General features: G+C 49.5%; 1 protein-coding gene across 9 annotated transcripts in view; it reads right to left on the bottom strand.

Moving 5' to 3' along the window:
* The window catches only part of DNM2 (dynamin 2), an 88,993-nt gene that overhangs the window by 31,033 nt on the left and 38,323 nt on the right, over nucleotides 1-19,637 (bottom strand). For all 9 annotated transcript variants that reach the window (XM_084784158.1, XM_084784159.1, XM_084784160.1 and 6 more), the window contains exons 3-7: nucleotides 9,438-9,587; nucleotides 8,338-8,541; nucleotides 5,748-5,846; nucleotides 3,161-3,321; nucleotides 1,107-1,249 (exon numbers count right to left, since the gene is read on the bottom strand). In XM_084784158.1, coding sequence (XP_084640284.1) covers nucleotides 1,107-1,249; nucleotides 3,161-3,321; nucleotides 5,748-5,846; nucleotides 8,338-8,541; nucleotides 9,438-9,587 — 757 coding nt within the window. The remainder of the gene's footprint in view (nucleotides 1-1,106; nucleotides 1,250-3,160; nucleotides 3,322-5,747; nucleotides 5,847-8,337; nucleotides 8,542-9,437; nucleotides 9,588-19,637) is intronic.

Raw genomic sequence — 19,637 nt, 5'->3', positions numbered from 1 at the left:
AGTTTCTGCTACCTCTCTACATGGCTGCATAGGAGCTCCGCCGTGGACCAGCTGGGAAATCTCGATTAAGGGTACTGGACTGTGAGCCGTAGTTTGCATATAAGCAGAACAGGATAACAGGCTAAGCACTGGAGAGCCTGAAAACCACAACAGTTTACGTAACCACAAAAAAGAAGAACAAATGCCACCCTTGGACCGCCACGCTCTGAGCTGTAAGATGTGCAACTGCAAATGATTCACTTCAGGTTCCTGACATGACAGCTTGCTTTGTAAACTGAGGCTGGCCTGGAGCTCAAGCAACCCTCTGCTGAAGTGTGTGCCATGCCACCACACCCAGATGATCACAATGTATTTCTCTCCTATTCATCAGACAGAGAGAGTCTCTTGTGCCGTCACTGTCTTCCTAAATGCCTCTCTACCCTACTGACCGAGCTGCCGCCTCCCCAACCACAGGGGGCGCTACAGGTGCGTGTGACATGCTTACTGGATGCTGGAGAGGTCACTTTACCAATTGAGCTACCTTCCCAGGCCCTGGCTTCAGATAATTTTTATTTTTAAATATTTATTTTCATTTATGTGTATATGTGTCTGGGTGTCCTGGGTATAGAAGAGGTGCTACAGTTCAAGGTGGCTGGTAAGCTGCCGAGTAGGAGCTGGGAACTGAACTCAGGGTCTCTGCAACAGCAGCAAGTTAGTGTCTGGGCCCCTGTGTGCCGCAGCGCATATGTGGAGGTCAGAGGACAAATTCCAGAAGTGGACTCTGCCCTTCCACCACATCCATTCTAGGGCTGACACTCTAGCCATCACACTTGGAGGTCGCTCTTTCACTTGCTAGCCTACCTTCTCAGCTCAGGAACTTTCCATTTATCTTGCTGCCTCCACCTCCCGAGGCAGAGATAATGGCCTCAAATAGCACGCCCTACCCAGATGTATGCAACAGGGCACAGCCAACACAAAATGGTAACGCATTCCAACATTGTGCTTGTAATGCAAGTGCATGGCCTCATGTTCAACTAGCAACCTCAGGGGCTGCATAGGGCAGGGCCTGAACAGAGAGCAGAATGAATTGGCCAGGCAATGGAGTGTGGCTAGAAGTGGGTACACACTGCAGCAGGGCTTTGGTCTTGCGTGTGGGGTCATCAGGCCGGAAATTCTTGTACTCTTCCACTTCCTTCTCCAAGGATAGCAGTTGGCTCTGCAGCTTGCTGCGCAGGGTGGGCAGTGACTCCCGGATGTGGTTGGTCAGTTGCTGTAGGGGAAAGGAAAGGGTCATACAGGGCAGCCCATGCCTGGAGGTCAGGAAAGAATACAACTCACCCTCACCCCAGACTACCTTGGGTGCAATCCAAAGAGAGCCACAAACCTACAGACAAAAGCATTAGGACAGGGACAGAAGCGAGAACCAGAACAGTGAGCCTGCAGGCAGATGTCAGGTGACATGTGGGGCTGTGGATGGAGGGACCAGTACGTAGGCCTGGGATGGCCCTGCCTGCTCTAGGACCCAACAGTGCACCTGAGAAGTACGGGGTGGGTGGGTGGGGCACATCTGGAAGGAGACAGGAGAGAGAGGAGGGGACAGAGTAAGAGCAGTAAGAGCAGGTGGATTCACATCAACAGAGAAGAGAAAGTTCCTGAAGGCACCAATGCTAGAGGAGAGGAATGGAAGAGACTCCTGCCTGTGGTGAGTTCAAAGCCCTCAGGAGCCAGGGGCCCTAACCCTGTTGTGCAAACCTTGGTCCTACAGGTCTCACAAGGCAGGCTGGATGCTTACAGCTCTGTGGACCTTTTAGAATTACAGTTTCATGGTGCCCATTGTCTCCTTCTACCTTTATATGAGTTTGGGTAACTGAAATCAGGTCTCAGGCTTGAATAGCAGGTGCTGAACCTGCTGAGTCACCTGTGGACAATAACCCTGAGCCCATAAATGGAGGGGCAGGAATAACCACTGCCCCACAGAGTACACCTTCACACAAGGGGGCCAGCCAGGATATACACCTTCTGGTTCTCAAGCAGCCCCAAGCCCTGTGGAGGGTTTTCCTTCCTGTCTCTCATGCTCTGCCAAGGCCCAATGGCTTCTGGCTTTAGGTCTCTTCCTGCAAGACACACTGGCCAGTCCCTGCCCCACTTGCTGTAGGGCTACTGCTCTGAGTTCATCTTGCAGTGATCCCCAGCTGCAGCTAACATTTGACTAGGAATTTATCTGATGGCTCATTTAACAGCTGGCCTCCCACAGGACCTTCCCTAAGGACAGTGGCCCCTGCACACAGTGCCAGCCCATGAAATAATGGAGGGATTTTGCTGTTGTTTTTTGATTCAAGGAAACTCTTACTTATCCCAGACTATGTAGCTGAGGATGACCTTGAGTTTCTGATCTCCTGAGTGCTAGGATTACAGATGTACAACCACACTGGATTTATGTGGTGCTGGAGATGGAGCCCAGGCTTCCCACATGTGAGGCTGGCACTCTACTGCTGAGCAACACTCCCAGCCCCTCCCTGGACGATTCTAGACAGGTGTTCTACCATTGAGCCACACCCTCACACCCTCACTGGGGGATTCTAGTGCTCTACCATCGAGCCACACTCACACCCTCACTGGGGGATTCTAAGCTGGTGCTCTGCTCCTGCCTGCACTTTCTAGTTTTCTTACTGTTTCATCACTGTGAGAAATGAGGCATGAGGCACGTGGCAGACACTGGATACTGTTTCCTCTGACACAGGTATGTGCCCTGTGCGGGATACTCATGGCCCCACTGACTCCTACCCTAGGAAATACAAGGGGCAAGCACACTACCTTGATGGGCAAGAGGAGGGTGGTGTGGAAAAGCTGGGCTAAGACTCCTTGCCCCGAGGCTGGGCATTTAGATCCCAGCTGTCCAGACTGCAGTGCCTTCCCACTTAGCTGCAGCCACCAGTCTTAAAGGACCCGGTTCCAACCTCAGGACTGTCTTTAGACTTCTGGACACGTGAGTAAGTTAATTACTGCAGGGGCATTTAAACCACCAGTGACACTAACAGATTAAAATAGGCACAGTACCAGTTTACGACTCATCCAGTCCTTAGGATGGGAGTAACAAGATGGACTGACGGCTTTGCTACTTGCTGGAGCCTGAGAATGGCACACGTCTAGGTCTGCACTGTTGTACAATAGTAGGCTGTACCTGATTCAAGGTCTTCTGCAAGTGTGGGGTACCCATGCGGTCAGCCATGTGCCTGTAGGCCGGGTGCGAGAGAAAGAACTTCCTCTCAGCTGCCAGGGCGGCCCGGATGTCCTTTTTGCCCTCGATGTCTTTCTGGCTGCGGTTAACCACACCAATGTAGCCTAAAGAGAGAAAGCCAAGGTACGCATGACGCCAGGAAGGACGCAGTGCTGGGGCTTCCAGTGTTGGCCTGGCTCAGGTGGGCCAGGTGGAGGTTAGAAGAAGATTGGCCCCATAAATCACTCACAGAATGGTACTGACACTCCACTAAGGATGTCTATATAATTGAAGGTAGCTGGGGAAAGCAACTTAAAATATGGGAGAAGGCAAACTTTAAGGGCTGAAGTTGCAGCTCTGCAGAGACAGCCCTGCTGTGCAGTATGTACACAGCCCTGGCTTCTGGGACTGGCAGGGAAGACAGCTGTGCAGTTAGGGCTTCCTGCTTGTGCCGGGCGGTGTTTGTTGCTAACACAGACTGGAGTTGTGTGGAAGAGGAGCCTAAGTGAGGAGCTGCCTCCGTCAGATTGGCCAGTAGGCATTTTCTTCATTATTGAGTGATGTAGGAACATCCAGCTCACTGCAAAGAGGGTCACTACTGGACTGGACCCTGGATGTATAGGACTAGCCAGGCATAGTGGTGCACGCCTTTAATCCCAGCACTAGGGAGGCAGAGGCAGGCGGATCGCTGTGAGTTAAAGGCCAGCCTGGTCTATAAAGAGTCCAGGACAGCCAGGGCCGCACAGAGAAACCCTGTCTTGGGGGAAAGGAAGGAAAGAAGAAAGAAAAAAAGAAAGAAAGAAAAAAAAAAGAAAAGAAAGCAAGCTGAAGTTAGGTATGGTGATACATATCTTTAATCCCAGGACTCATGAGGCAGAGGCAGGCAGATCTCTGTGAGTTCAAGGCCATCGTGGTCTACAGAGTGAGCCAAGGCTACACAAAGAATGGCTATCTCAAAAAGCCAAAACAAACAAACAAAACAAAACCAACCAAAAAAACCAAAAACCAAACCAAAACCCCATACCACCACCACCACCACCAACAACAACAACAACAAAAAACCTCACTACAGCCAGCAAAATGGCTTGGCAGTAAAATAGCTAGGCAAGCCTGGTGACCTGCGTTTGACCTCCCAGAATTGACATGAACAGAGCACTGACTCTAAAAAGTTGTCTCTGACCTCCATATCTGAGCTGCTGCACCCGCCCCAAACATCATGCATAAACCCACACTCACATGCAAATAATAAAGTAAAACCAACTACAGTCGGGCTTGGTTGCCCATGTCTGAGAAGTCTGAAAGAGGAGGATCTCAAGTTGAAGGCGGCCTTAGGTTATGTGGTGATCACCACTGGGCATATACAGTCTTTAAAAACAAGACATGTATACAAATAGTTTCAAAAACTAAAAAAAAAAAAAAAAGAAAGAAAAGAAAAGAGAAAAAAGGAAAAAAAAAAGCATGTATAGGCAATGCAGAATCCCAGCTGAGGCAGATGCAAGAGGTTTAGGTCCGGCCTGTCTCAAACGACAAACAAACAAAACACCACATAAATAAAAGATGTGGTGCTCAGGGCAAGGAACACAGCAGGTGAAGACAGAGGTCACAAGGGTCCCTCCAGGGGTCTGAGTCTGCAGAGGAGGGGGGAAAGGCCTAGTGGGAGAACCCTTCTGCTTGTCGTAAGGTTTTCTGTGGTGCTGCAGACCAACCAGGGCCTTATGCATACAAGGCACATACATGTGCCTTGCACTAGTGGGCTCCAGTGGGAGGGACTCTGAAGTCATACGGGAGAAAAGTGAGGTCACAAGATGAAAGGACAGCACTCATGAGTGAAGAGGCTGAGACAGATGACACTCTTGGGGAGACAGGAGGCCAGGTGACCGGGCCATCAAGGTGAAAGAGACGGATGAGGTGCTCAAGTCCAAAGGGATGGTAGTGCCTGTGGGTGCTGAGCTCCCCCTTGGTCTAAGAGGGGGACCCAAAGTGTCTGGCAGCACTCACAGCTGGTGGAGGGGACAGAGGCAGAGGCGTCGCTCCCTCTGTAGTCCTAGCATTTCACCCCTCATCCTTCATGGGCCAGGGAGGCACTTCTCAGCCCCCACTTTTTGCAGCAAAAACGTTTTCAAAAATGGAGGTTGGGGGGCTGGAGAGGTGGCTCAGTGGTTAAGAGCACTGGATGCCCTTTCAAAGGACAGAGAAACCCTGTCTCAGAAAGAAAGAAAGACAGACAGAAAGAAAGGAAGGAAGAAAGAAGGAAGGAAAGAAAGAAAGAAAAAAGAAGGAAGGAAAGAAAGAAAGAAAGAAAAAAGAAGGAAGAAAAGAAAAGAAAGAAAAGAAAAGAAACAAGGTCTCATGCAGCCCTGACAGAGAACTTGCTATGTAGCTGAAGATGACCTGGAATTTCTGATGCTCTGTTTCCACTTGAGAATGCTGGGATTATAGCATGCACCAAGACTGGCTGCCAGAAAACAGCTGTAATTCAGAACCATTGTGTCCAGATGATACTCTCAAAACAAATACCCATGCTCTCACAGCCCACCCCAGCCCTGCATACCTCTTCTCAAGGGTAAGAGCTTGTTTTCCAAGACATCCCTCGCATCTGTGCCTTCATCCATCAGGTCCAGCTTGGTGATGACACCAATGGTCCGGAGGCCTGAAAGAGCCCAGAGGTCAGAGGTCAGAGGGGTGATGAGGGAGGGCCCTGGAGCCCTCTGACAGGCCATGAGACAAAGGACAAGCCACACTAGGAAGAGAAATGAGCGGGGAAGGGCCTGAGGCATGGGCTCCAATGAAAATGTCTGTTGACGAGAAAAGATACAGTGAGGATAAGGAGCAGCTACCTGGGCAATGGGGCCTCCCCACAGAAAAACACACTATCACTACAGTGTAAAGTAGGGCTGGCACACCGGCTTGACCTATTATCCCAACACTTGGGAGGCAGAGGCAGACAGAATCTGATATTAAGACTACCTTGGTCTGCCTGGTGTGGTGGCACATGCCTTTAATCCCAGCACTCTGGAAGGCAGAGGCAGGCAGATGCTGTGAGTTTGAGGCCAGTCTGGTTTAAAAAACAAGTCCAGCAGCTGGGCGTGGTGGCGCACGCCTTTAATCTCAGCACTCGGGAGGCAGAGGCAGGCAGATCACTGTGAGTTCAAGGCCAGCCTGGTCTACAAAGTGAGTCCAGGATAGCCAAGGCTACACAGAGAAACCCTGTCTCGAAAAAACAAAAACAAACAAACAAACAAACAAAAAAACAAAACAAGTCCAGGATAGCCCAGGCTACACAGAGAAACCGTCTCGAAAAGCCAAGGGAAAAAAAAAAATAAGGAAAGAAATTCGTTTACGCATAAGAAAGACTCTGTAAGCAGTGTGGCCAGGGCTGTCTACATGGGAGAGGGGAGCTTTGTGGGCTCTTGACTTTTCTATGATGACTTTTCTGTAAAAACCGTGAGTACTTTCAAAGGCTATAAAAAGAAAAATTATAAAACAAAAACAAAAACTAAAGGAGGCCAGTGTGCACATAATGGTGCCTCTCTGTAGTGATGTGCACACTGCACTGCTCTGTCATGGTCACGTCCATTCTGCGTGTGGACAGTAGATGACATGACCGGCTGGAGGAGGAGGAGGAGGGCTGCACAGCCCTGTACTCTTCCCTCCCAGAGCCCCACCCCTCAACCTCTAAGGCTGTGCGTGTCCTTCTCTACCTTCCCAGGTTTGGTTTCCTTTTTTATTTAAGAGAGGCTCTCATGTAGCCCAGGCTGGCCTCTCAACTCCTATGCAGCAGATAACGAGCATGAACTTCACCGTGGAGTTCTAGGGTTATGGTGCAGCTCCACACCAGGGTCATGCAGTGCTGGTCCATGGTTGGCAAGCACACTGCCAGCTGAGCCATATACCAGGCCCAGATGTTCACGTCTCACCATAGGGCTGAACACTGTGGACAGATGTGTCTGGAATTATAACTGCGTCCTGGGAGGCCTACTGCTAAAGACAGGGTCTTAGTGATTTATATTTGCTATGGCTTTTTATTTTATTAGATCAACTTAGTAAAAAATTTTTAAAAAAATATTTATTTATTACATATCCAGTGCTCTGCCTGCAGGCACATCTGCAGGCCAGAGGAGGGCATCAGATCACATTATAGAAGGTTGTGAACCACCATGTGGTTGCTGGGAATTGAACTCAGGATCTCTAGAAGAGCAGTCAGTGCTCTTAACCGCTAAGCCATCTCTCCAGCCCACAACTTAGTAATTTTTATGTGTATGGTTGTGTCCCACATGCATACTTGGTATCTGCAGACGTCTGAAGAGGGTGTCAGATCTCCTGGAACTAAAGCCACAGATTGCTGTGAGCCATCATGTGGGTGCTGGGAACCGCGTCCATGTCCTCTGCAAGAGCAGTAAGTGCTCTTTTATTTATTTTTTTAGACAAGGTTTCACTAAGTAGCCTTGGCTGGACTTGAACTCACATCTACCTCTGCCTATCATGTCCTAGAATCAAAGGCCAGTACCACCACACCCAGCAGAAAGTGCTCTTAACAGAAGAGCCCTCAGATCAAACCCAGATTGTCATTCATGCTGGGCATCTCTGACCTATACCCTTAGCCCCTCACTGGAGTAATATCTGCAGACTAATATTTGAATTTTAAATGTCCCTCAAAAGCTCATGTGCTAAGGTGTCTGTAGGGTAGAGCAACTGGGAGGTGGTGGTGGTGCCTTTATGAAGTGAAGTCTGCTTGAAACCTACACTGCAGTCACATGGAGCCCCACACGCGTAGGTCCCTTGTCCCGTCTGCTCCCCACATGCACAGTGAAGTGCTGTCTTCTCACAGGTCCAACAGCAACAAACCAGCAACCACAACAGAACCTTAAATAAACCTCTGCGCTCTTTAAAAGAGGATGACTATGTCAGGGTGTTGGCTGTAGTGATGGAAAACTGACTCTACAGCTGGCAGAGGAGACCCCACCAGTACTCAAGGAAGAGCGAATGTCTAGCTATTTTTAAGTGTCACAGGGGCTGCCCACCACAAAAGGGATGCTGAATCTCAGGAGGCCTCTTTCTAACAAAGCCCTGTGACAGAAAGCACAACAGGGAGGAGACTAAGTGCTACTAAAAAGAGAAGGTTCCCTAGAGCTGGGGGTCACCTTGGGGGTCCACTTCCTTGGCCAGCTTGAGGGCATCCGAGTTGGCCAAGTCCATGTTGGCAGGTGTGACGGCAAGAATGAGGCTGCTCTCTCGGCTGATAAACTGCAGGATCATGTCCTTGATCTGATACTCAATGTCTGGTGGCTGGTCCCCCACTGGCACCTTAGTGATGCCCGGGAGGTCGATGAGGGTCAAGTTCAACACTGAGGGGAAAAACAAGAGGCAAAGGTGGTCAGAGCTTAGGAAAGGGTTTAGAGAATACACACAGCCCAGGCTGTAGACACCCAACAGACATCAGCAAGCTCCCAAGGCGAGTCACATCTCAGGACCACTCCTAACAGTCCTACTAGAACAGACTTCTGTGTATACTTTCTGCGTTTGTTCGTTGGGGCCCTCATGGTCACATGCACGTGGAGGTCAGAGGTCATGCAGGTGTCTTCCACATTGTTCTCTACCATATTTATTCTTTGTAAAATTTAATATGTGTGTGTGGGTGTATGGGTATTCCAAGGTGCATATGTAGAGGTCAGAGAATCCTTAGTAGTCAGTTCTCAAACAGGTGGGTCCTGGGAACTGAACCTGGTCATCAGGCTTGCCAGCCTGTGCTTTTGCTAGCCGAACTATACTGCTGGCTCCTATACCTAATCTTTTGAGAATGGGTCTCCCCACTGAGCTTACAACTACCAACACAGCGACATTCAGTGGCTCCCCAGCACCAGCTTTTGTAAGTTTAGCTGAGGTTGGCATCAAACACTGTCTTTATGTCTTAGGCTACGCTAGGATTAGGTGTGCACACCATCATGCCTGACTCTTTTTATTTTAAATGTGGTCCTGGGGATTGACTTCATATATGCTATATAAGTGCCTGACCACTGAGCCCCAGCCTCAGCTCTAACTTTTTTTTGCTGTTTGAGATGGGGGTCTTACTATGTCCCTTGACCTTCATCTCCCCAGAGCTTGGATTACAAGTACGTGCAGTGCCCATGCCTATTCCTGCCCACCACATCCAAGTCTTCCTCGTCCATAATGCTTTTCCCAGATGCTTGGGAAGTGGGAAGATCCTCAGAATAGGAAGAGTGTACCCCGCCAAGCTCCCTACCATGTGGTGAATAGACCCGCAGGTTGATGGGCACTGGGGAGATGCCTTTGTTGGTCCCTGTGACCCGGTCGGTCTCCGCTTCAATCTCCTGCCGGACTTCATCAAAGTCTGTAAACTTTTTAGACTTGCAGTGCAAAAACTCCGCATATTCTAACACGGGAAAGCAGATGGTCAAGGTGAGAAAGGGAAGGCAGGATACATAAGAACATAAGAACATGCAGCACCAGGAACAAATAAATTCACTTCCATTCCTACAGCAACCTGAGGAACACAGCACTCATTATTGGTTTGGTTTCTATTTTGAGACAGTCTCACTATGCAGTTCTGGCCTTGAGCTCAGATATTCGTCTATCTTTGCTAGGATTAAAAGTGTGGCTGGGTACAGTGGTGCACGTCTGTAGTCCCAGCACTCGGGAGCCAGAAACAGGCAAACAGCTGTGAGTTCGAGGCCAGCCTGGTCTACAAAGCGAGTCCAGACAGCCAGGGCTACACAGAGAAACCCTGTCTTGAAAAAAACAAAAACAAAAAACAAAATAAAAGTGCACATCACAGCTGGGCGTGGTGGTGCACGCCTTTAATCCCAGCACTCGGGAGGCAGAGGCAGGTGGATCGCTGTGAGTTCGAGGCCAGCCTGGTCTACAAAGTAAGTCCAGGATGGCCAAGGCTATACAGAGAAACCCTGTCTCGAAAAACCATTAAAAAAAAAAAGTGTACATCACCAAGTCCGGCTCATTCTTCTTTTAAAATTCTGTTTCATGCATATGTGCACCCACACATGTGGTGGTCAGACATCAGCCTCAGATGCCCTTCCTCTACTGCTGTCCACGTTACTTTTGGAGACAGTGACGTGAATGGGTCTAACTGGGCTAGACTGGCTGGGCATGAAACTACAGTGATCCTTCCATCTCTACCACCCCAGCACTGGGGTTACAAGTGTGCACCCTAACACTTGACCTTTTACAAGGATACTGAGAACCAAACTCAGATCCTCATACTTTGTGGCAAGCCCTCTACTGACAGACTGTTTTACTTTGGATAAAGGGATTTGGTCCCAGGCTGATCTGGAGCTCAGTGTGTGGTCCGGGTAGACTGATTGTTGAAATCCCATTGCCTCTGCCTCCCAACCTGGGAAGAGCTGGGTATTTCCGCAAGCACCTATAACCCTGGTTATAGGCAGAGGAAGAATAACGAGATACAGGAGAAGCTGTCTGACCACAATCAAAAGGACAGGTGTCTGTGTTTGGACTGCAGGGATGAGCTGCCATGGGATCTACATGCTTGAGTTTGCAAAGTAAAAGGCTGGGGAGGTGCCATCTCTTGTCTCAAAGGTTGCAAGAACAAACTCCAGTTGACACTGTGAGGCAGCAAGGGCCCCTTCGGGGGGAAGAGCCAGGATCAACACTGTGTAGAGCATCTGAGAATAAAAAGTAATCAAAATCACAGGCAAATTGCCTCAAAGAAGAGCAGGCACGGGGAGCTTGGAACCAGAAAGAGAAAGAACCTCCACAATAGAGCTGGACCCCAGCACTGCATGTGGGGGACGGGACCCCAGCACTGCATATGGGGGATGGGACCCCAGCACTGCATGAGGCAGTGTGGTGGCAAAGGCCCAGATCCAGGTTTGTGGAGGCAGAGGGATTAGGAATCCAAGACCAGCCTGGGCTACATGAGATCCTGTCTCAAAAACAAAAAAGCGCAAAGCACGGGGCTAGAGATGACTCAGAAATTTGTTGTGCAAACAAGGATGGAAACGGGATCCCTACACCAACCAGGCATCCCCACAAGTGCCTGTAAGCCCTAGCCCCAAAGGGCATGGACAGTAAGAGGCTCACTGGGGCTTGCTAGCTTCCAACCTAGCAAACACAAAATATGCCCAGCATGGGGGTGCACACCTTTAATCCCAGCATGCAGGAGGCAGAGGCAAGGATTTCTGAGTTCAGGTAGGCCAAGGTTATACCGTCTCAAACAAATAAACAAAAATAAGACCCAGAGGCCCTGCCTCAAAGGAATAAGTAGAAAGGGAGGAAGAGGAGACCTGACATCCTCCCTGCTCTAGCCTCTGCAACATACAGGTGCACATCAGCACACATGTGCATGCGTGTACACACACACACACACACACACACACACACACACACACACACACACCTCAATGCCCATTTCAGACATGGATTCTGAGGCCCAGGGAGGACCTGGAAGTTGATGTAAGCTCAGTGGTGCAGCAGGCACTGGATAGGCCAGACCACTTAGCGGTAGTGGCTCTTAAAACCAGTGACCTCAGCAGGACCAGGTGTGTGTCTAATGCAGGTGCTGGGCCAGTGAGGGTGTGGAAAGGAAGCTGTAGAACTCCCTCTTACCCCAACACACACAGTCAGCTGACCCATTTCCCAAGGGCAGCTGTGCTCTGGCCTTCTAGGGGACAAGCAGAAACATTCTCCCTGCAGCTGCCACTAAAAATGGATCAGTCGCCCAACCCCCACAGAACCTAGTTCTCTTCTGGATCAAGGCTGTAGGAGAACGAGGGCCAGGGCCAGTCTGGCTCCTCCCCTTCTCCCACTCCCTGCACGGCTTCCCTGCTTGTCACCTTTCCATCTAGGCCTCCCTTACCATCTGCATGATGTCTGTGGGGCCGGAACCTGCTGGTAGAGCAGCAGTACCCAAGCACCCAGTGTTTGCTGCAGTTGTTGGCTTAATTGGCCCTGGAGGACCCTACCTGGGCCTCACCAACCTTGATCAGCAGAACAGACATCCCAACCAAAGAATGGCAGCCAGCATCTCTGCCATTTAGGGAGTGGAGAACCCCAAGATGCAGCGTGGAAAAGAACTGGGGTGGAGAGCTCTGTCATCTCCCTGTCTTACCCCATGAGAGAATCCAGAGAGATGCCGTACATATAAGCCACACAACACCTTTGGCAGGTCCTAACATAAATGCCTGCTTTACGCTCATTGGGGCAGCCCATGCCTGCAGGAATAGTCAGTAGCCAAAGGCAGTTAGAGGCCAGCCTGGGCTACACAGCAAAACCTAGCCTTGAAAAGAACCTCTCAAGGGTGAGGTCTCAGTCAGTGAAGTGCTCGCCATGCAAGCCTGAGAACCTGCATTTGATTCACAGAACTCACAGAAGTACACAGGTGTGCTAGTGCATGCTTGTAACCCAGGTGCTGGGAAGGCAGAGAGAGCTCACTGGCCAGGCAGCTAGACCCAGGCAGAGAGAAAGACTGCAAATGTTACAAATGTTAAATCAAAGCATGCTGGATGCCTTAAGGTGGAGTTGCTTGCCAATTGGTCATCAGTAGCCCAGCCACGCCTCTAACTCCCTGGTGACAAAGCCAGTGCCTCTGGTCCCTGGGCCAACACTCCAGCACTCTGACAGCCACACATCCATTGGCAGCAGAGTGGACTCTCCTTGGCCCTGTCCTACACAGTGAACCACACAGGCTCTCCCCGGGGCTCTCTCAGCTGGCTACACAGAGTCAGCCCAGGGCCTGGTGCACAGCAGGGTAAGGAAAAAAAGCAAAGGTGGGTCTGGGTCAGCACTCATGCTGCTACCCTGGTGGGCCACCAGCCTTTTTGCCAACGGCTTCCCAAGGGCAGCCTCTCTGTGTGCCTAGGAGATGAGCTGGGAAAGGCATTTCTAAATAGCTTCTACCTGGCAACAAGGATGTGACTATAGACTTGAGTCACTACACTATCCAGCACCTGGTCCTGCTGTTTCCTTTTTTCTTTCAAGATGCATTTATTTATTATGTATACAGTGTTCTGACTGCCTACATGTATGCCTACATGCCCGAAGAGGGTTGTTGAAGTTATTTTTATAAAACAATGTTTGTTTTTCTTCGCTTCTTTCTTATCTCTGCTATCACACAAATAATTGAGGCTCTTATAACACAAGGCTTCAAACACAGTCTGAGCAGCTCAAGTCTGTTCTTAACCTTCTATGCTAGCCTGTCTTACTCCCAGCAGACATCCCAGCAACACTTGCACTTTGTAGCTTTCCTGGCCCTCCTTGGACCTCTCCTTTAGCTCAAATTCCCTAACTCCTCCTCCCCTGGCTGGCAGGAAGTCCAGCCCTATTCTCTGCCCTGCTCATCAATTGGCTGTAAATTGCTTTGAGTGACATAATAGGGGTACAACTGGGGACCTCTGAAGCGCAACCAGTGCTCTTAACCTCTGGGCCACCCCTCCAGCCCTCTGGTTCTGCACTGGAAGATGGAAGCAGGCGGATTGAGACTTATCCACAGCTTGGCAAAGAGCAAAGCCATGGTGGCCGACTCCTGATGTCTACGCCCCTGAATCTGCCTTCTTTAGACTTTTAGCATTGGCATGCATGTCTGAACAAGAACCCCTGGGGGCTCAAGCACATGTTGGAGACCCCTAGACACACCCAACAACCAAACAGGAGCTGTCAACCTGGAGGATTTACACGGATGGAATAGGTTAGGCAGTTAAATTCCAGTCTTGAACAAACCAACAGGGAACTGGAGAGTTGGCTCAACAGTCAAGAGTGAGTTCTGTGTGTGCGCACAGGGAAACCCTGTCTTGAAAAACCAAAAACCAAAACCAACAACAACAACAACAACAAAAAATAAAACTCAATTTTGTAAAGAACCTTTTGATTCTAGCACCACATAAACCCGGTGTGGTGGCACATTCCTGTAACCCCAGCACTAGGATCAGGAGTTCAAGGTCACCTTCAGCTACCTAGTGAGTTTGAGGATAGGCTACAGGACATTTTGCCTCAAAATAAAACAATGTTAAGCAGTGGTGCACACCTTTAATCCCAGCCCTTGGGAGGTGGAGGCAGGTAGATCGCTATGAGTTCAAGGCCAGCCTAGTCTACAGAGTGAGTTCCAGAACAGTCAAGGCTACACAGTGAAACTGTATGGAAAAACCAAAATTAAATAAGTAAATAAATAGCTTTTAAAAAGAAAGAAAAGGGCTGGAGAGATGGCTCAGAGGTTAAGAGCACTGTCTGCTCTCCCAAGGTCCTAAGTTCAATTCCCAACAACCACATGGTGGGCTCACAACCATCTATAATGAGATCTGGTGCCCTCCTCTGACATGCAGGCAGAATATTGAATAAATAATAAATAAATGTTTTTTAAAAAGAGAAAGAGGGGCTGGAGAGATGGCTCAGTTGTTAAGAGCACTGGCTGCTCTTCCAGGTCCTGAGTTCAATTCCTAGCACCCACAACATAGTGGCTCATAGCCATCTATACTGGGATCTGATGCCCTCTTCTGGTGTGCATGATCATATACATAAAATAAATTAACTGAGAGAGAGAGAGAGAGAGAGAGAGAGAGAGAGAGAGAGAGAGAGAGAGAGAGAGAGAGAGAGACAGGGCAAAAAACCCCAGAGGATTTGTGGATGCAGGACTTTTCAGAGCCTTAGACAGGAACATGGGCACACAACATCCGAACTGTTCGGATCCGAGACAAGTAGAGACTGTATCCTTGTCTGAGATACCCTATACTGAGGTGAGCACACGGAGGCAGTCATCCAGACTAGCCCATGACTTTAGCCACACCTGCTTTAGGCACAGTTTTTTTCTTAGACCCAGAAACATCCTAAAGTATGGTTTTTTTCTGTTACAGGCCTCAATCTTCCAGGCCCTGTACAAATGGAAGACCAAGGTTTAGAAAAGGGCTGTCATGGCCAAGCAGCCTAGGGGAGGAGGCACCCAGTAAGAAATGGGGCAGAGCTCCACTCACTTCCTAGCCCTCAGCCCATGGCGATGGCACACTGATGAGGGACACAGGCCCAGAGGCATCAGGCAAGTGTGGTCAGCAGGCTATTTTGGCATCCCCCTGCCTCACTGTACTTGCTATACCAGTGGGGAAGACACAGAGCCAGACATGGCAAGGCACGCCTGTAATCCCAGCACATAGGAGGTAAGCCAAGAGGAACAGGAGTTCCAGGCTAGTTTCAGATATAAGCAAATTCAAGGCCAGCCTGGGCTCCATATGAGACTTGGTCTCAAACAAAACTCAAGAAAGCCCAGTTTTGTCTAACAAGTGACCCTGTAGAACATGGTGAGGGCCAGAGGTGAGAACACAGGAACTTGAGGGGGAGCAAGGAGGCATGGCTGGCTCTGGTGGGGCCTAGCCGTGTCCTACATCTCTTTTTTGGCCCAGTAATCACCAAGCAAGGTCACCGTGAAGGATGGGGCTGGGAGGGAAGCTGCACGGCCAGAGCTCAGCGGGATGATTCTGGGTGAGGGCAGGGTTCATCCATGGGCCACTAAGCTTCCTGGTGCATGTGGTCTTAGGTAATCTTTAAACAGCACCAGTCATGGCTCAGCAGACTAGCCTGAACAAGAAGCCACAAAGTGTCTGAAGGGAAGGACTGGGTGGGTCTCACAAGCTGCATCTTCAGTCCGCCTCAGAGGTAAGGAAGGACAGCTGTCCAAATCCCTTGCTCTGCAGCACGGGTCCCAGCTCTAGTATAAGGAACGTGTAATCTCTAGGGCTCACCTCTACCTCTCCAGCTTCTCCCCTCCACTCACAGCTCTGCACGCACTACTGCTGTGACCTAGAATGTGCTCCCAGAGGCCTGGCCCAAGGGTAGATCTGATGCCTGAGTTGATCTCTAAACAGCACAGATAATTCTCTTCAGCCAGATGAGTGTGGTGAATGCATGTCTGAGGCATCTCCTAGGCCAGGAATGGGAAATGGGGCAGCATGGTGACAACACAACACACCCTGATGGAAAGACAATGGCTACCTCTCCAATGTCCCATCAAGGCCTTGTATAGTATGGGCATCGGCCTAAAACCAGGAGACTGGCAATGCACCATTAAGCAAAGGGTCAGGGGCACTCAAGCTTAGAGGACACAGGACGGAACACTCCTGAGAGTCCCATCTCCACAACTGTCACCCTGCCCCAGGCAGCCACGCCTCCTTCCATGTGACCCACTTGACACTAGTCTAAGGTCCCCTCTTGCCATAGCTACATAGGTCTTGTCAAATCCCCAAGATTAGCTCCAACAAGGATCTAAGGTGTAGACCTCCTATGCATCCTCAGGAAAGAAGTGGGGAAGTTTGAGCTTCCCCCAAGGTCAGGAACTGATTTGACCTTTTAAGCAGGTCAGATATAAGCAAGTGTCCCCAGCTCAATGGTTCCTTTCATGGAACTCATGACCTACCCAGACCCAGAACACCTCAGGCATCCAGTAGACTTTGGCAGTCCAGGAGTCTCCACAAATACCACAAATACCAAGTACCAGGACCCCCAGTTCCCTGCACATGCCAGCCAGGCCTCAGGGTGTATTGTTCCAGCTACTTAGGTGGCTGCAAACGGAGGATCAAAAGTTCACAGCCTGCCTGGAGTCCAGTGAGGTCAAAGCCTGCAAAATGAGACTCTGTCTCAAAAGAAGTGAAAAAACAACCAGGTGTGATGGCGCACACCTTTAATCCCAGCACTCAGGAGGCAGAGGCAGGCAGATCTGTGTGAGTTCAAAGCCATCTTGGTCTACAAAGTGAGTCTAGGACAGCCAGGGAAACCCTGTTTCGAAACCTGGCCCCCTCCCCCCCAAAAAAGAAGTGAAAAACAACCAGGTGTGATAGCGCATGCTTTAATCCCAGCACTTGGGAGACAGAGGCAGGCAGATCTCTGTGAGTTCCAGGCAAGCCCAGTCTACAAAGCAAGTCCAGGACAGCCAAAGCTACACAAAGAGAAATCTTGTCTTGAACATAAAAACAAACAAACGAACAAACCCAACCAGTGAAAAAAATGTAACTGAAGAGACTGAGGCTGTAGCTCAATAGTGCTCACCTAGTTTGCATAAGGTCCTGGGTTCCATCCCCAATACTCCATAAACCAAGCAGGGTGGTGCGTACTATCACCCCAGCACCTAGTAGGTCAAGATCATCCCAGATACAAGGAGACTGGCCTGAACAAATATAGATAGATAGATAGATAGATAGATAGACAGATAGATAGATAGATAGAAAGAAGGTAGGTAAGTAGGTAGACAGATAGGTAGGCAGGCAGACAGCAGGCAGGCAGGCCAGCTCAGGATGTAGAGCACTTGCCTAGCACATGCAAAGCCTGAGGAGTGCTCCCAGTACTGGGAAAATGTAAAGTAACTGCTAGAAGCAGTTCCAAGGCTAGTTCCTGAGAGGGGCTGAAAGGTGTTACCCTTCCTGTACTTTCCCCAGCATCTTTTCATTGGGAGCACAGGGTAAAATTCAGTCTCTGGACCAACTTTAGATAAAATGTAAGCGCTCAGTGGACCACTGATGGTGGCAGCCTATATGACAAAAGCAGCCACCTTCTGAAGTAGGGGTCAACTGATCCCAACAAACTGTCCTCAGACAATCTGGCAACCGCAAGCATAAAACCACAGTAAATGGACCAGAGAGATGACTCAGCAGGTCAAGACACTTGCCACCAATCCTGACAACCAGAGCCAGATCCCAGGGACCCACAGGGTACCAGGAGAAGATCAACTCAATGCAAAGTTGTATTTGACTTCCACACACAAGGCACTGAGGGGGCGCGCGCGCACACACACACAAATATAAAAAATAGGGCTAGAGAGGTGAATCAACAGTTAAGAGCATACACTGCTCTTACAGGATCCAGGCTTGGTTTCTAGGGCCCAAGTAGGGGGCCTCAGGAGCACCTGAGCTCCAGGAGATCTGGTGGCTTCAGACCTCTGTTTGCACCTGCACACACACGCACATGCCCCCACACAAATACATGCATACACATAGTTTAACTAATAAAATAAGGGGCTAGAGAGATGGCTCAGAGGCTAAGAGCATTGGGTTTGATTCCCAGCACCCATCCAGTGCTCGCAGAGCCTGTAATTCCTGTTCCAGGGATCTGAGGCCCTCTTCTGACTTCCACAGAGACCAGGCAGACACATGGTGAACAGATATACATGTAAGCAAAACATTCATACAAATAAAATTAAAAATGTAAAAATTTTCAAAAATAAACAAAACTACAGTAAAGTCGAGCACTATCACCCTAGCACTCAGGCTCAAAAGAGCTGGAGGCCAGCCTGGGTGCCAGCTGTCCGGACAGGCTAGCAATGCTGCAGGTCCACAGAGGGCACTGCTCACTAAGGGCTGCAGGTCCACAGAGGGCCCTGCTCACTAAGGGCTGCAGGTCCACAGAGGGCACTGCTCACTAAGGGCTGCAGGTCCACAGAGGGCACTGCTCACTAAGGGCTGCAGGTCCACAGAGGGCACTGCTCACTAAGGGCTGCAGTTCCACAGAGGGCCCTGCTCACTAAGTGCTGCAGGTCCACAGAGGGCCCTGCTCACTAAGGGCTGCAGGTCCACAGAGGGCCCTGCTCACTAAGGGCTGGCTCAGGGCTGACTGGTGTTTCCATTATCTCCACCCTGCAGGCATGGTGCCCACAAAGGGAAGCCAGTCCAGAACCCAGGTAGGCTTCCCCAGGGTGGCCAGGGACCAGAAGCAGCAACAATGCAGGATGGTATCTCATGAAATAGTGCAAAATAAGCGGGGGGTTGGGGGTTGGGGGTGGGGGTAAAAGGGAGGGGGTAGGGTGGCGGTGGCAGCACATGTCCTCAATCCCAGCACTCAGGAGGCAGAGGCATGTGGATCTCTGTGAGTTCAAGGCCAGCCTGGTCTACAGAGCAAGTTCCAGGCCAGCCAAGGCTACACAGAGAAACCCTGTCTCAAAAAAAAAAAAAAAAAAAAAAAAAAAGAAAGCACACATATACATAAAATAAGTAAACAAATGACAAACAGAAAACAGAGAATATGGCCTGGACCTCAAATACCAGGCACAGTGGTTCTGCTCTATGACCCTACAGGAAATACAAGGTTGGTTGACATGCAAGACTTTGGTGCTACACAGAGAAACCCTGTCCTGAAATAAAAACAAAAACAAAAGCAAAAACAAAAAACCCTCATATAAAATTCTCTTCTAATAATTATTTATAATTTCAATGTATGTATATACAAAATATAGAGCCAGATTTTTACATTATTACATTTAATAATAGTTATGGCTTGAAATTTTGAGTATTTTAATAATATAAATGTTTTGGTTAATTAATTATTAACAAAATTTTAGTCATTTTTATTCTTCAAAATAAATAAAGTGGAAAAAAAAGGTTCAAAAGTGACTCTGGGCACCTGGTAGCTTGGCCCTCCTTGGGACTCGGGGCTGCAGAAGGTGTCCGTGGGGCTGTTTACTAGCTTCCCTGTACACGTGGGACCT

The sequence above is a fragment of the Acomys minous genome (assembly GCF_964271855.1).
Source record: "Acomys minous genome assembly, chromosome: 5".
Lineage (NCBI taxonomy): Eukaryota > Metazoa > Chordata > Mammalia > Rodentia > Muridae > Acomys > Acomys minous.
The sequence above is the reverse complement of the archived record's forward strand: the minus strand, read 5'-3'. Positions and strand labels throughout refer to the sequence as shown.